General features: G+C 36.5%; 1 protein-coding gene across 7 annotated transcripts in view; it reads right to left on the bottom strand.

Annotated features, from left to right (window-relative positions):
* LOC106089503 (cGMP-dependent protein kinase, isozyme 2 forms cD4/T1/T3A/T3B) overlaps window positions 1-16,797 on the bottom strand; it is a 192,351-nt gene that overhangs the window by 42,639 nt on the left and 132,915 nt on the right. For 5 of the 7 annotated variants that reach the window (XM_059365374.1, XM_059365376.1, XM_059365377.1 and 2 more), the window contains one exon: window positions 12,603-12,769. In XM_059365374.1, coding sequence (XP_059221357.1) covers window positions 12,603-12,769 — 167 coding nt within the window. Of the gene's footprint in view, window positions 1-9,950; window positions 10,265-12,602; window positions 12,770-12,859; window positions 14,106-16,797 lie in introns of those variants that run through there. The other 2 variants (XM_059365381.1, XM_059365380.1) reach the window with 2 other exon arrangements.

Genomic DNA, 16,797 nt, shown 5'->3' on the forward strand with positions numbered 1-16,797 from the left:
CATCTTTAATCGATTGGACTTTAATAATCTTAAGCAAGTGGTGAATTATCACACAAACAATAAATGATAATTAAGACTTATGTTACAAAAGATTTGATGTTTTTCGATAGTAAAGAAAGAAATAAAAATCAGAGAAGTTCATTTACTCTAGCCGGAGACAAACAGAGTATACTCGCCAGAGCGAGGATTGGTCTAGTTTTAGTTTCAGAAGTTGAGTTGAATCTTACCACTTGATATTAGTACTGGGTTCATTAACTTTTGTTAACTAGAATTACCCTGGTGTTGCTATATGGCAACGCAAAAAGGCATACCGTTTTCAAACTTAAAACTGAAACGGTTTGACATTATGATGCAAACCCGATTATTTTTAGAAAGGTTTACGTTAAAATAATAATATATGTATATATAGTGAGTTTACTGTCTGGTTAGTTCTATTCTATTCTCATTTCTGCGGTATCACCATGGACTTGATTTCTATATTAAGTCACCGTGGTTGTGAACTAACTTAGGTGGCTTTGTCATTGTCTACCTTTACAATCATTGAGATTTTATTAAAGGTTTTGAAAAGATTTTTTTTGACATGTTAGCAGTTTTCTTGTAGCTTGATAATGCAAATTTAATGATTTCATTATCACAACTGATAAGTCACTTCCTATGTCATACAATTTTCTACAATCAATCAGAGATTATTTTTCGCGATTTCCCATGTTACACATTCAAACACGTTTCATTTTAATCTGATTATGGAAATATTTAAATAATTTGTTTGATATTCCACCTTTTAGTTTCATCATTCGTTGTAATATGTAAAAATCCAGGGTTATGTGTATGACAAATAAAATGAACTTACGTAAGATTTTAGTGCGGCATTTTTAACTAGTTCTTTGTTTATAAAATTACTTTTTTGTTTTTGTATTTTTATGATGCATGACAATACAAAGAAAACAAAATCATAACCTCTTATCATGTATGTATTGCGAATTATTTTCTTAAATTTCCAAAATGTTTTGTTACATAGACAATGAATTTGCAAAATGCAACGTTTGCATGATTGTATTGAATTTTTGGGGTCTTTGTCAAATAAGAGTGCTATTTCTAATTTATGAACAATTGTTGTGCTAAAAGTCTGCATTATTACTATAATCGAGTATTTAAATTATACATATGTACATATTTATAATTTTGTAAAGAAACAAACTTTTGTATAGCTTTTGGTGAAATCTCTACTGGCATCCTAAAGTCTATTAGAACGTTTTTCAACTAGCCAGTGACCTGTGATTACGAACACAGTGAGAGAGACTTCTGTTGTAGTCAACGGTAGCAAAGCGGTAGCCCTCGTCAAATTTAGATTGGGCCTCCGATTTATGACCATCTGGCACAAGTTGTCTTTCGGGCCTTACCTCGAAGAATTAGCTAAAATGTCTTTTTAGACATCTACAGATAGCAGTTTCTTTGAAAGTTTAACAAATCCCCTTGTCTTGCACGGTCGTCTTTCTTGAGTGACCTGCAACAGTCTAGGCTAAAACTGGCAAAATATCGACGGCACTATCGATATTTTATTTTTTGTCTGAATATCGACAAATATTTTTTCTATCGATACTATTGGCAAAATTCGATACTATTGGCAAAGATCCGAAAATTAAGGGTTTTGTAAGTAGCATGGAATTCCTAACTTTAAATTTCTTTTCCGAGGTTACTTTTTAGTTGTTAGAGCACACAACAAACCGATTACTGGCTAAGGTGTATGTCCATAGTGACATGGGGCGGATTAATATCTGCACCCCCTTTTCAAATTAACCTAACCTAACCTAAGCGATTCGACACTGAATGTATGCTTAAAGATACATTGCTCCTAAGAGGGCACAATTTCCATCCGATTAGGCTTAAATTTTGCAAAATAATTTCTTTCATGAATTCCAACTGACTTTATTAAATTTGATTTTATTAGGTCTGTGCATTGATGTTGCTTCAATATGAATCGATCTCCTGATTTTTACTTCTCATTTTCGTTTGAAATATAGGTGAGGAGAAATTAACGATAGTATCGATATTTCTATTAGAAATATCGAATGTTGCGATTATTGATAGTTTGTCAGCTCTAGTCTAGGCCGGATTTTGAATTTAGAATTCTTCCGATACTTAATGGCTGCTTGGCCGTTTAAAAAAAAAATAATGCAAGCCGGCCGTAAGGTGGCCAAGGCCGAATTTTTTTTTATCGAAGAAGATGGCGAGGACACATGATCTCGAGTTACTTATAGTAGTCCTAACTGGTCATTGCAATGTTAGATTTTTGACAGTGCTCTGGACACAGGGAGAATGCTAGAACGGCAGAGGAGGAAACTTGCATAGAGCTGTAAACTATCGATATTCGCTCCATTCGACTGATTCGATATTTTTTTTCTTTACTATCGATAACAAGAAGGCCACCGCGGCGCAGAGTTTAGCATGTACGCCTATGACACCGAACGCCTGGATTCAAATCCTGGTGTGAACATCAAAAAAATTCTTCAGCGGTGGTTATCCCCTTACTAATGCTGGCTACATTGGTAAGTTATCCTGCCATGTTAAAACTTCTCTACCAAGTGGTAGAGCGGCACGCCGTTCGGGATCGGCATAAAAAAGGAGGCCCTTTATAATTGAGCCGAAAATTTAGTCGGACTGCAGTCATTGATATAAGAGAAGTATCCCCTGTTCCTTAATGGAATGTTCATGGGAAATTTATTATTAGTATCGATAGCATCGGCCAATTTGTCAAATATATTATAAAATAAGCATATTCTTAATGAAAACACGTAAAAATGCGTTTATTCGACCATAGCGACCTTCAAATAACAGCTAGTCTTGAGAGATTGGTTGGCCTAATACTAGTATATATTGACTGTTCCACAGTGTTATAACTCAGTCTACATGGTGATTATTATTAAGAAAGTAAATCGGCCAGTGATTACAGCTTTAAGGGGTTCAAGAAGTTAAAAATCAGGTTTTGTGGGTTTTGAGACACGCAAGAAGTCAAACATACAAAATTGCTTAATATTGCAGCTCTCGACCAATACACTGATATTTTTATTCTACAAATATAGGACAAACTCGCATGATTTTGTTATTTTGTCTAAATTTGAAGACTTTTTTTATAAACTACCGCTATTGATGCAAAATTAACAATATCGATAGTGCCGTCGATAGTTTGCCAACTCTACATCTGCAGGTGTTTCCAGCAAATGCGGGAAAATCGCATAATGCTCAAGTCATTCTGGATTACTTTATGCTCGTGAAATTGCCTACAGGGAGAAAATCTCGCTTAGGGATCCAAAGTCAGAAGACAAAGAAGATATGTTGACCTTTTTCGAAAAAATTAAAAATGAAATTTTAGACTTCAATTTTTTTCGATTACATGCAAATCTAGGTCTTACTTTAAAAATAAGTTTTCCATAGCTGAGTACTTCACAAAAGTTGTCAACATTGGCGATGAGATAACAAACGCTAAAATCATTTGTCTTCATCTTCTTTAATATCCAAAAACACGCTACAAATACATTAATTACATGGCAGGAAAAAAAAGCTATGACATAAATTTTCCACCTTCAAACAAAGAAACAAACATCAATTTTCAGCAGAAACACTCCCAAAAACCATTCGAAATATTGAAGTTGGTTTTTGGTTTGCATTTGTGCCTAGCATGCATCTTAGGATGCATTTACCAAAATGAAAACACCAAAAATAAGACCGAACAAAGAGCATTTTGGCGTAATAATGCTTTTGCATTTGTGTTTGTCCCAGAGTGAAAAAGAGAGAGAGAGAGAAGAATATAATTTGGGGGATTATCCACAAACCGGTATACAGATAATCTCTACATCTAGATGGAGGTTTGTTGGGGGGACTGCATTTCATACAGAACTCAATTTTAATATTACATTGCCGGTTTCTGCTACTGTGGATGAACTCATTGAAAAGAAAATGACAAAAACCACAGCAACATTAATCTAAATATCCATTTATCGATTTAGGTCCCCGTAATCGAATACTTGTTGTTGTTATCAGTTGTTATAAAAATCGCCAAGCGAACGGGGGAGAGTTAATAAGAGCATAACCATATGACATTCCCACCCATATGCCGATGAGAGTAGCTGCACATCGTAATCCGATATGCATTACTTTACGAATCTTTTGTGGAGCTGACACAAAGAAAAGATAAAAAAAAATTAACGAGAACAAGGTTTAGAAACACAGATTGCTTGCTTGGGCCCTACGTCCGTCGTTGCGGCTGATCGCGTTGATGGTGGTGTCGATAGACAAGAGCTCACTTTCACTTTTTTCTTGTCATGCTGAGCTGAGTGTATGCTCGGTTCCGTTTCATTCCTTGTGTATGTGTCGCTGGTGTACTAGTATGCGCTTGTGGGGTTTTGCGCAAGAATCCATTTCCATACATGCGGTTAAAACGTTCAACAATGGCAACTACTATTGAAACAATAACAACAAAATATTGCCCATAAACCAGAATTCAGGCAAGAATAGTTGGTTGGTTTGTTAGTGCTACAAAAGAATGATGTGTGTGTGCTTATAACCACAGCATAAGGTCAGGGAATCGTGACCAGAGAGTGAAGCGACAAAATATTTTTTGCGAGACTCCTTTAAACACAAAAACGAAGAGCGAACGGTCAGGGTAGGAGAAGCATACGCTCCAATAAAATCAGCGCAGTTACCTTCTAGAGCCCAGCAATGCGATGAAACACGGGTGGGACAAGGTGAGTTAAACACTACCTATAGCTCAGATCACGGGATTAATCAGGATTAGACACTAAAAGTAGGTGGCTGCATTGAACACTTTTAGGAAATTCATTGCAATCTGTGTAATATGTATATACATTAGGCCGGATTGATTTGTATGGATAAAAAAAATATAAATCGTGTAGCAAAAATGCAAGCTACATTAAATTCTAAGAAACTTCTCCGAAGAAACAATGTATCTAAAATAAAGTTAGGATTTTATTTGAGATATATAGCTTCTTTGGAGAATTTTAGGAAGTTTTCGTTTTTGGTATAGGATTTAAAAAAAAATTAAAACAAAAATCGACCCGCCCTAATGTACATACTGGCAAACAAAGAAATTCTTATTTTCAAGTTTTGGTCTGTTAGGGTAAATACTATTTTATTGCACAATTTTTCGTTTGTTTCTCTCTCGAGACGAGCAAATGAACACTGATTTTTGCAATGGAAAAGGATAGCCAGAGATCACAACACACCAACACTATGGCACACGATTTGTTTTGTTTAGAAGACTTTTCAACCTTTTTAGGGCCAAACATTGTGGTAGGTTGTACTATATCAAATATACCACCAAAAATTCTTATTTAGGCTCTTATTTAAGGGTTGGTACTCTATTCTGCTTTTCACGTGAACAACTGTCAAACTCCATAAAAAATTAGAAATGAAAAATGTGTGAAAAACAAGCACTTTTTTATGGCTCAAAGCTTGCAGTTAAATTAAAATTAAAATTAATCCTTGTGTGGTATGAAGCCAATATTAAGATTGTTCAAAAAAACTTTATTAGCTGTGTTTAAAAAAAAAATAATGATATTTTGTTTAAGTTTTTCACAACTATTCCGAAAGCTGAACTGAATACGCTGCTTAAGTAAAGAGTTTTTATAAAGTCCCGATCCATTCTAAGAAACTAGTAAAAACTCACCAGAACATCAAGCTCCCGCACGCAGCTCTTTTCTCTCAAGGTTACTGACTTGTTTTTCTTTCAACCCTGACATATGAGGTATTTACCTACAGTTTGGCTTTCTTTGTTTTGACAGCAATATATTTTGCAAACAATCCGGCAAGCAGTTGAAATAGCTTAGCTAAAACGTGTTATTTGTTATCTATATTACATTTAGCTCAGTTTGTATATGCAGCTGCAAATGTCAGGCAAGAAAATATAAAAATTAAGCAGAGTAAATATTTGGACTTATTTGAACAAAAACAAAAAAAAGTATGAAATGAATTTAAGTGGCCATAAAGGTTGCAATCCAAGTACTAAGCGAAAACACAAGCTTTTAGTATGATCTCTTACTTACGTTCAGCTTACTTTTGCTCTTCCAGTTCAAAGGGATTTACGACAATCTTTTTTCATAAATCCCAATTTGGATCAACAAAAAATCGCATACAATAAATGTCTGTCCGACAAATGTAAGTGGGTGACCCTATTTTGAAGGCCTGTCATACTTTATCCACCATATGCTGTCGTTTATGCCTGAGTCATTGTATATGTGTGCGGCGTGTTTGCAGTGTTGTTATGATCTTCGTGCTGTGATCATTATGCATATCGAACAAATGAACATGGGAAGAGTAACAAAGAAAAAACCATCTCAACAGCAAAAGCAACAACAGCTGTTGCATGATCCAAAGTCATAATAATGCATAGGGTAAAACTATGCTCCAAGTAAAAAAAAAAACAAAAACAACAAAACTGCAACACCAGCACCAACTGCAACCAAGCAGCGAACGGATTGGGTGAAGAGTTTCAGAATTTTGAAATCAGGAAATTTTATACTTCAACAAAGCTAAATAATCAGCTGCAGTCAGGGTTGCCGCATACGATCCTATATTAAATTTAATAATTCTTGTGCCAATGGAATTATTCTAAGAGCAATCTCAAGAAAGAGTTTAGACTGAATTTGGTGAAATTTGAATTAGTTTCATTTATGTCACATTGTGAACAGTCAACTTCTAGGTAATATCTTGCAAAAAACATTTTTGATATAAGAAAAGAACATCTGCTGTAAAAGGGTAAGCAATAATTTGCTTTGGCAAAAACGGCAAATCTACTGTTAAAAGAAAAGAGTTACGGCCTAGATCACAAACATTCTTTTTGTCACTTAATTTGTTCGCCACTTCATTGAAGACAGCTGCTTTCCCTTCATAAAATCAGCTGTGATTTGGCGAACGAATCGAATGGCAAAAAGAAAAAAAAAGTTTGTGGTCAAGGTCGTTAATTTTTCACTAAAGACTTCAAAGATTTTGAAGAGGTAGGGAAGGGAGGTTCTAGAATGTGTGCCCAGAATTTTGTCAGAATTTGGTGTGAAGTATCATCTAAATATCAGATTTCCTTAGGTCAGAAAATATTTCAACCACTCCATATATTTTTTGCAAAGAATTCGGACAGACTTCGGATCTGAATTCGGACTTATATGTCGACTTTAGTGCAGACTTTTGGCCAAAGTTTGAATGTTTGATTGCTGGGATGTAATAAAATATTCTATTGATTTAGGGGTTAGAGTTAAAATTTCTGAGAAGAGAACTTAGAAATGAGATCTGAGAATAGACCTTGCCATTCAAGCTCTAATCAGAAACTGAAGGATCATACCTTTGCATAAAAGCAAGTTAGTGAGTATGTCAATTTCATTCTATTCCTTAAGTTTAATTAGCATTGATAGTTGACATTTTAATCTACTGCAATGTAATCAGAATAACCTTAATTCTTTTACGATTCAAGATATGCAAATCTTGCCCATGAACATTCCACTAAGGAACAGGGACAAACTTCTCACATATCAATTAGTACTGTCCGATTCAAGTTTAAGCTCAATGATAAGAGCCTCCTTTTTATAGCCGATTCCGAACGGCGTGCGACAGCCGTTCGGAATCACAAATGTTGCCAGCATTAGGAGGGGAAAACCACCGCTGAACATTTTTTCTGATGATCTCGCCAGGATTCGAATAGGTTCAAACAATATGTTGAGTATGTGCCTGTGAGCAACTTTATTATGCGCTTTTTAAATATGTTATATCTTGAATTGAATTGGAGGCCACCATAGCGCAGAGGTTAGCATGTCCGCCTATGACGCTGAACGCCTGGGTTCGAATTCTAGCGAGACCATCAGAAAAAATTTCCGCGGTGGTTTTCCCCTCCTAATGCTGGCAACACTTGTGAGGTACTATGCCATGTAAAACTTCTTCAAAGAGGTGTTGTACTGCGGCACGCCGTTCGGACTCGGAGGCCCCCTATCATTGAGATTAAACTTGAATCGGACTGCACTCATTGATATGAGAGAAGTTTGCCCCTGTTCTCTAGTGTACTCATTGATATAAGAGAAGTGTCCCCTGTTACTTCATGGAATCTGAGAAGACTTATCGCGCTGATGACATTGGTCTTTACGACTCTTTTCAAACTAGGAGGAGGAAACAGTTGAACGTTAATCAAGAGGAGGAGACAGGTTACCATCTCCTCTGTGTTCAATGAAAAGTAGGATTCGAACCCTAGATTAGGTCTGGGTGACCATGTAAAACTTCACGACCTTTTGGTTTCCAATACAACGAGATTACCACATTAACTAAAGCTATGGTGGCTTTATAGCCGTCACATGAAACAACCAAAATTAATGGAATGTTTTTTGAAACATCAGAATATCGTTCATGCCACCTCCGTATGTCTGCCGAGAACACCAATACATTGAAACAAGTGGTTGGTGTAGGTAAGTTCGAATTATAAATGGGTCCATATTTATATATAGCTCCCATATAAGCCGATGTTTGTTTTCTACCACTCTTTAAGGCCACAGTTCTGACTTGTCTAAAAGTTTGCACTTTGATTCCTCTTGGACCACTCTAAGTATGGTCCAAATCGATTTTTAGCCTTATATAGCTCCCTTATAAACTAATTTCTCGCTTTTAATTATCGGACCATAATAATTTCCATTAGATATGGTTGAAACTTTGCACTATGAGTTCTCTTATGACTTTCATTATTTTTGCCAGTCAAATTATAGCCTTAACTGGATCCGGCAACCGGGTGTAGCTTCAATATGAAAAAGTCTCTCGATTTGAGTTCTTGAAACTGCGAATATGCATTTGTAGTATGACCCAATACGACGCATAATTCAACCAGCTTTCATCTAAGTAGGACATTCGAGATGATTTCTTGAAGATGTGGATCGGCAAGTTTTGTTTCCTCTTCCAATATCTCTACTCAGTGTGATATTTGATTGTCTTTAGTGGTGGAGTGCAATCAAATTTAGACATTTTAGTCCATTGTGATATCTTATCGTTGAACCATCCAGATCGCTTTAAAAATACCAACCATTTGCGAATGTAAACTCCCGCCAATTCAGACTAGTCCTCAAAGAAATGGGAACGAAAAGTGGAATGCCTTCTGTTTACCAGTAGATCGATGTTGTATAATCTCCTTACAGCTTATGCAGAAATCGCAACCTCCAAACTTCTGTCTATCAGCATGTTTTTTGATCAGACAGTCACCTGTCATTACGGACACAATTGCTGAGACTTCTTTCATAGCCAACGACAGCAAAGCGATAGACTTCTTAAGTCTAGATTACACTACATAATTTTGAAGTGTTCACAACCCGCACTTTGTCACCCTCTACCATTCGTTGCCCTTCGGGTCTGGTCCTAAAGACTTAGCCTACATGTCGCTAGAGCCATACCCCGAAATTCCAGGTCCCCCGGATATGTGTAAGGCAGATCCTAGTGCAGTAAGTTCGTCTGCTCTACTATTCCCCTGGACATTTCTGTGGCCCGACACCTAGAACAGGCGAATTTTGAACTGCACCTTTTTGTTTTGAACTTGCACCTTCTGGGCTCAGTTCTTAGCCGAATATGATTAGATTTTGCATTTGGACTCCTGTTGTGATCATGAATTATGCATTAAAGATAGTTTCCTCAAACTGGAAACATGATTTCTACATTGTTTTTCGTGTACGATAATTTGGAATGCTCCTATTCTCCTTAACATAGTTCAGGAAAGTTTTTTTGGGTTCTCGTAACCTAGATGGCATATTTCATCAAATTGTCGGCAATGCCATTATTTTTCAAAACAGTGGCAATCCTGTTTACACCAGCAGACAGACAGGCATATAGGAAGGCTGGCAGCAGGTACACAGTATACGGCAATGTACTTCGTCACAAAGCAATGCAAACATACGCAACTACATACATATGTATGGACATACCTGCGTTCATACCTACGTTTAAGTGGTAAGCAAAATATAACAAAAGATTTGTTTCGTTACGTTTATTTTCCTAAAGGAAGCACTGTTCCAACTAAGCAAACATGCAAGGCAGCCAAAATTGTATCACTCTTCTATTTTAGATTCACTTTTCTTGAATTTTATTAAGTCTTTCTAGTGGTTTTATTATGTGTGTGTTTGTGCGTATAAGTGTGGTGTGGGGTGTTATCAAATATTTATTAAATATGTTTTCATTGAGAATCGCACAATTTAATTGATATTTTTTTCTGGTTATTTATATTTCTTATATTTTGTATTGTAACAATAAAAAAAGCAGCAGTAGCAAAGAGCAGATCTATTAAACACAAGCACGTTCAATAACAACGCACGCCAATGAGGAAGCAGAAAAGAAGAACACCACAGCTTTGATTTGCAAGCGAATACTATGTTGTTGTTGTTGCTGATATTTTTATTTTCGCTTGTTTACTTATGATTGATTTCGATTTTCCCTTTGTTTTTTCTTTCTTCCGTAACAATTTTTTTGCGTGTAAATGTGTGCCCGTTTATTTCAACAACTCAACTTAATGTTCCATTAAAGGCACTACCGAGACATCACGGAATATTGAGAGGGGGCGGCCGCTACTAAACTAAACGCAACAATAAATGCTGTAACTTTAAACAACGCGAAGCCATACACTTTTCGTTTCAAACACGCCGTTTTGTTCGGACACTGTTTTGACCGCTCGCCCAAAAGACCGCGCCAAACGTTGCTCTTCGCGTAATGATCAAAACACGACTGGCCGAAGCAACGGGCTGTCTGATCGAAGCAACAGATCTCTGGCTGGAACTGGTTGAAACACACACAACAAATAAAACAAAGCAAAGCACACATGGACTACGCGCAAACACACACACAGAAACATTGCTGCTCCATCAAAGAGACAAGACAAGATACAAAAGACAACAACAATTGGTAGTTAAGTCAATGCGAAAGAAAAAAATGTTTGGAGCCAGTGATTGTCGTCATTGGCGTCTTGTATTGAAAGAGATTTGAGCCGAGAATGAAGAGAAGAGAGGCTAACAGATGTTCTCACTATGATTGAAATTGAAATAAACTTGCAGTGTTGCCACTTCAGATGAAAAATTCAATTTCCGACACCCTATTAAATGAATGTAGGAGAAAACATGATTTTTTATTTTATAGGTTGAAAACATCGAGGTCGAATCGATACTTTTGAAATCTTTATAGTTTGTAGCACAGACTGGAATGAATAATAGGCTTTACATTTTTTTCCAACTTAAGGTACTGTAAGGTGAGAGCAAAGTCTAATTTTTAAAAGTGCGATATCCCCGAAATAGAGAATTCAATCGAAAATGCCTTTGTACATAAAAACACACGAATCTGTATTCAAAAATTGGAGGTCGAATTTAATTTTTACATTTTTGATATCAAAATTGGGACAAATATTAACATTTGAACCAAGTACTAGGCGGCTATCCACTTCCAAGCGAACATATGAACTAGCCTGCAGGGTGTGAAAACCGGGGAAAACACCGCTTTAAAAGTCGTTATTTTGGGCATAGCCCGTTTTTTTTAAAGTACAACCACGTTGCCGATTGTTAGTTTATGGGCGGATTATTATCCGCATTCTCTTTTCAACCTAACCTTGTGAAAAAACGATATTCAAAAATTAAGAAATAATTTTTATTTTTCAATTAAAATTTTTGTTTTTGTTTTGAATTAACACTGAATTGTAATGAATTGCTTATTTTTTTAATATTATTTGTTCACTCTTATTTATGCCTTGAGTTAATTTATTATTGCTTTTCGTGTATAAAACATAAATTCTAGAAAAATTCAAATACAAAATTAACAATTATTAAAAAACTGTATGAACAAGTGAAGTGATGTGGTTGTCTAAACCTGGGAAATAACGGGTTTTCTCAAGCCGTTGAAATGCTGGGTTTTTTACATTGGGAACTGACCGATTTTTCAGCCAGGTGAAATGAAAAAAAATTTTATACCAGTGAAATGACCAGTGAAACCGTTGAAATGACTGGTTTAAAACTATTGTTTCCTAGGTATGATATGCCCATATAAAAATCACCGGTAATATGGATGGTCAGGGGACCAGTCACTGAAAGATTATGGCCTTGAATATGGTTAAATATTCTGATCTTTTTCAGTGATTGCTCTGATAAAAATGAATCACTTGTTGTCAATAAAAACCCTTTTTTTTAAGGCTTTTCTTAAAAATCCGCTTTTAATGCACCTTTTTGAAATTACCCATGGTAACCCTGCTTGGGGATCTATTTAACAGATTTTTAAAATTGGTGACGACTTTGGGCCGCAGATAGCTTTTTTTTAGTGATTCCAATGTGTTTCAATATGTATTTCAATATCATTTTTCTCAAACTTTTTCCGGCATAGCATTTTTCTACCGCCCTTAGACTGCGACTTATGCGTCATCCGCAATGATGCGATAAACAAATACAAATTCAATGAAGTAACAAAAATAAAAGCATACTTTTAGGAGTTTCAAATATACCAAACTCCCAGCAATGCCATTTTGATAGCCGTAAGGCGGATAAAACAAATGTAAAATTTTTTTGCATATGACTTTTAGAACAGGAAAATATCTTTGACACACTTACCTTCCATGACATAGACAATTTTGCCAACATCGCCCTCTTTGATGATAAGACTCTTGGCGGCATATTTAACCGGATACATGCAATCGACAATCTCACGGATTTGGGTGATATCCAGATTCTTCATGAAATCATTATCCAATATGGCAGATTTGATAAGTTCACGGGATCTGTAAAGGAATTACAAAACAATACATTAGTCTCATCTCCGGCATTTTATATCAAAATAAAGTTAAAGCTTGGCAGGCTGAACTATTTACTTGGAGGATTTGGGGATTTTCATTAGCTTATCTTCGGCCTCCACCAAATCGATTAGTGGTTCAGCACTGTAGCCTTGGCGTTTTATGCGCTTATACTCGGAGGGCAGCACCCGCGAGGAGTCCATGCCCACCCCACAATTTAGATCATCGCATTCGCTTTTGTGATGCTGCAAGAAGACCTGGGTCAGGGGTCTAACCACCTGGCGAAATTTGTCGATTTCATTTTGCAACTCCACCACAAGTTCATCTTTGGTATGACACTCCTGCTGAAGGCGGGCAATGCTTTGGCAAAAAAAGCGATTGCGTTCCTGGCATTCGCCGAGGGCTGTCTCCTTTTCGCGCAAGGCCAACTGCAAGTGTTCAATGAGTTCCACCATCTCTTGAAGCTGAGAAGCAGTAGGGGCTGGCTCAGTATTTGGTTCCGGACGATGATGGTGGTGGTGGTGATGACAATGGTGGCCTTCTTCCTCAGCCATATCACCATCACAGCGTTCCATGTGTCTCTGAACTGCCGTACCTCCCAGGGCCGGGGGTCCAGGGTTTTGCGTTTTACATGTGTGCGATTCTCTCATAGCCTTTTTCAGTGCCTGAACCTCATTGTCTTTGTCATCCAAGGCCAGGCGGGTGTAGTGCAATTCATGGCGCAAATTATCCACAACTTCTTCTAGCCTAAGGCATTCCTTGCTATAGTTCACATGGCGTTTTTGGTTCATCTTTTTTTGCTTTAGTGCCGTTGAGCGTTGAGGTAGCTTTGGTTATGATCTAAACACTAAAGGTGCGACGACAATAGACAAGGCCAACGGTCTAGAGACCGCTGCTTATGCCAAAGCAAATCGAAACTCAGCCACGAGGCTTGTCGGACGGCCGTACGTGTTATAATGTCCGACACAATCGATGATGACACTATTCGCACGTCCGATGTTTTGGCATTATTTTTCTGAATTCTGTTTTGATTTGTGAGACTTTTTGAATTTTTGTATTACAGCGCCAAAGCCAAAAAGGTTGTTTTTGTCAACAAAAAGTGTCTCCTAACGGATGTTTAGGTTGCGCCCCCCTTTGGCATGGATTGAAACGAGCGATGGGCAAACTCAAACAGATAAAACCGACTGGCTAGTTATTAATGCGTGAATATGTAAGTGTGCCCATCGCTGACTTATCATTCATCTCTTTTTCCTTCGCAAATTACATCAAAAGCGCCTAGTTTTGTATTTTTTTCTTTTATTTTCTTTTTTAAATATAAAACAATTGTCAGCCCCGTCGAGGGCAATGCCATCGTTATAAAGTGTAACAAATTGTAAACAATTGCTAAGTTCACATCGTCAATTAAAGGCAATCAACTTCAATAAACAAAAGAGCCAAGCACAACAGCAACAACAAAAACACAACTGTCCGAGCAATGAAAATGTCAGACGTCAGACAACCAGCTGCGCATGCGCTATCAATGGGCTATTGTGACCGGCTTATTGGTCGACGAATATGCTCAAAATAAATTTGAAAAATTTCAATGAAATTAAATTTTTATGATTTTTTTTATCTTTTATGATATACGGCGAAAAAAATTCAGAAAATATCATTTTGATAAAAATGACCCGTAGCGTTTTGTCAGACGTTAGCGTGTCCGTCTATGACCCTGAACGCCTAGGTCCGAAACTTGACGAGAACATCAGAAAAATATTCTGCGTTGGTTTTCCTCTCCTAAAACCGGCGACATGTGTGAGGTACTATGCCATGCATAGAAGCCATTCGACATGCGGTTCGAACTCAGATAGAACAAGTAAAAGCGTGCTAAGTTCGGCCGGGCCGAATCTTATATACCCTCCACCATGGATCACATTTGTCGAGTTATTTTCCCGGCATCTCTTCTTAGGCAAAAAAAAGGATAAACGAAAAGATTTGCTCTGCTATTAGAGCGATATCAAGATATGGTCCGGTTCGGACCACAATCAAATTATTGGAGACCTGTGTAAAATTTCAGCCAATTCGAATAAGAATTGCGCCCTTTGGGGGGCTCAAGAAGTAAAATAGAGAGATCGATTTATATGGGAGCTGTATCAGGCTATAGACCGATTCAGACCATAATAAACACGTATGTTGATGGCCATGAGAGGATCCGTCGTCAAAATTTCAGCCAAATCGGATAGGAATTACGCCCTCTAGAAGCTCAAGAAGTCAAGTCCCCAGATCGGTTTATATGACAGCTATATCAGGTTATTGGCCGATTTAAACCATACTTGGCACAGTTTTTGAATATCATAACAAAATACCTCGGGCAAAATTTCATTCAAATCGGATAAGAATTACGCCCTCTACTGGCTAACGAAGTCAAGATTCAAGATCGGTTTATATGGCAGCATACTTTACTCCTTCGAAAGTTAGCGTGCTTTCGACAGACAGACGGACGGACGGACAGAGGGACTAGATCGACTTGAAATGTCACGACGATCAAGAATATATATACTTGATGGGGTCTCAGACGAATATTTCGAGTAGTTACATCAGAATGACGAAATTAATAGTACCCCCATCCTTTGGTGGAGGGTATAAAAAGGAGGTCCCTCCTCATTGAGCTTAAACTTGAATGGAACAGCATTCATTTATATGTGAGAAGTTTGCCCTGGAATGTTCATGGGAAAATTTGCAATTTGCAACAAATTGCCAAAAACTAACTCGATTTGTTTACCAACACATCGATATCAGCTGATTTTATAATGAGAAAACAGCTGACTTCTATGAATTGACAAATGAATCAAGTGACAAATTGTGAGCGTGTTCGTGTACCCAAACATTTGTCTGAATTTGCACAAATTGTTAATGGAAGTCTTTCGTGTACTTTGTTCGCCAGCAGAAGAGAACAGGAGAGTGCATGAGAGCAAGCAAAATTTTGAGAGTTTGGCAATTGAGAGCTTGGAAATATCTACTGGAGTTTTTGTCCCACCACAAATTTGCAGCATCGAACAGCTGTTTTATGATTTATGAGACCCAGTTATTTAATTCAAATAAATAGGAAATTAGAGTAAAGGCTTTCTAACTTTTCTGCTAATTTTTAATGGAAAAAATACGCGAATAGACATTATGTGTGTTCGTGTACATAAAAATTTGTACAATTTGTAGATTCCTTGCTAAATTAAGTTTTAGTACTAAAATTCTTCTAAATTCAGTTTTAGTACTAAATTTTGTCTTCATTTAGTTTTAGTACTAAATTTTGGAAAAAATTTTATTTTAGATTTAGTTCAATAAAAAAAATATTTTGTTTATTTAGTTTTGGTACTAAATTTTGGCTAAATTTAGTTTTGCCACAAAATTTCAAAAATTTTTTAAGATTTAGCTTTAGTACAAATTCTTGTCTTAATATAGATTAAGCCATAAATCAAATTTTAATGAACAGTTACCTCTTTTTGCGCTACTTTACTTTGGTTGTTTTATTTTTACTTTTTTTCGTTTACTTTCGAAGAATCTAAGTAGTACCCATAATACTTTGTATTGCTTGCTATCAAATATACATACATGCCCCAAAAAATTTCTCGAAATTTAATTTTAGTACCAAATTTTAACGAATTTTAATGTTAGCACTAGCGAAGTACTAAGCACTAAATTTAAGTATTAAATTTAAATGAAGCTTCGTTTTAGTACTAAATATTGTTTAAATTGTAATTTTGTCTAAATTTAGCTTAAATACCAGGTAAGTTATAAGATTAGATTAGATGTTGAGAAAATAAGTCCAAACAAACTCACTTAGACTATTTTGGTCCATTGTGATACCACAGTAGCGATAGACAAGGCCTCTGATGGGAATGAAAACCACGAGTCTCACACTGGTAGTTAGAGCACACTACCTAATAAGTTTTAGTACTAAGTTTTGTGTTAATTTAGTTTTAGTTTTTTCCTTAATTTATTTAAATTTGTTTGTAAAAAATAAGTTGTAGTACTACATTTTATCC

The sequence above is a fragment of the Stomoxys calcitrans genome, chromosome 3 (assembly GCF_963082655.1).
Source record: "Stomoxys calcitrans chromosome 3, idStoCalc2.1, whole genome shotgun sequence".
Taxonomy (NCBI): Eukaryota; Metazoa; Arthropoda; class Insecta; order Diptera; family Muscidae; genus Stomoxys; species Stomoxys calcitrans.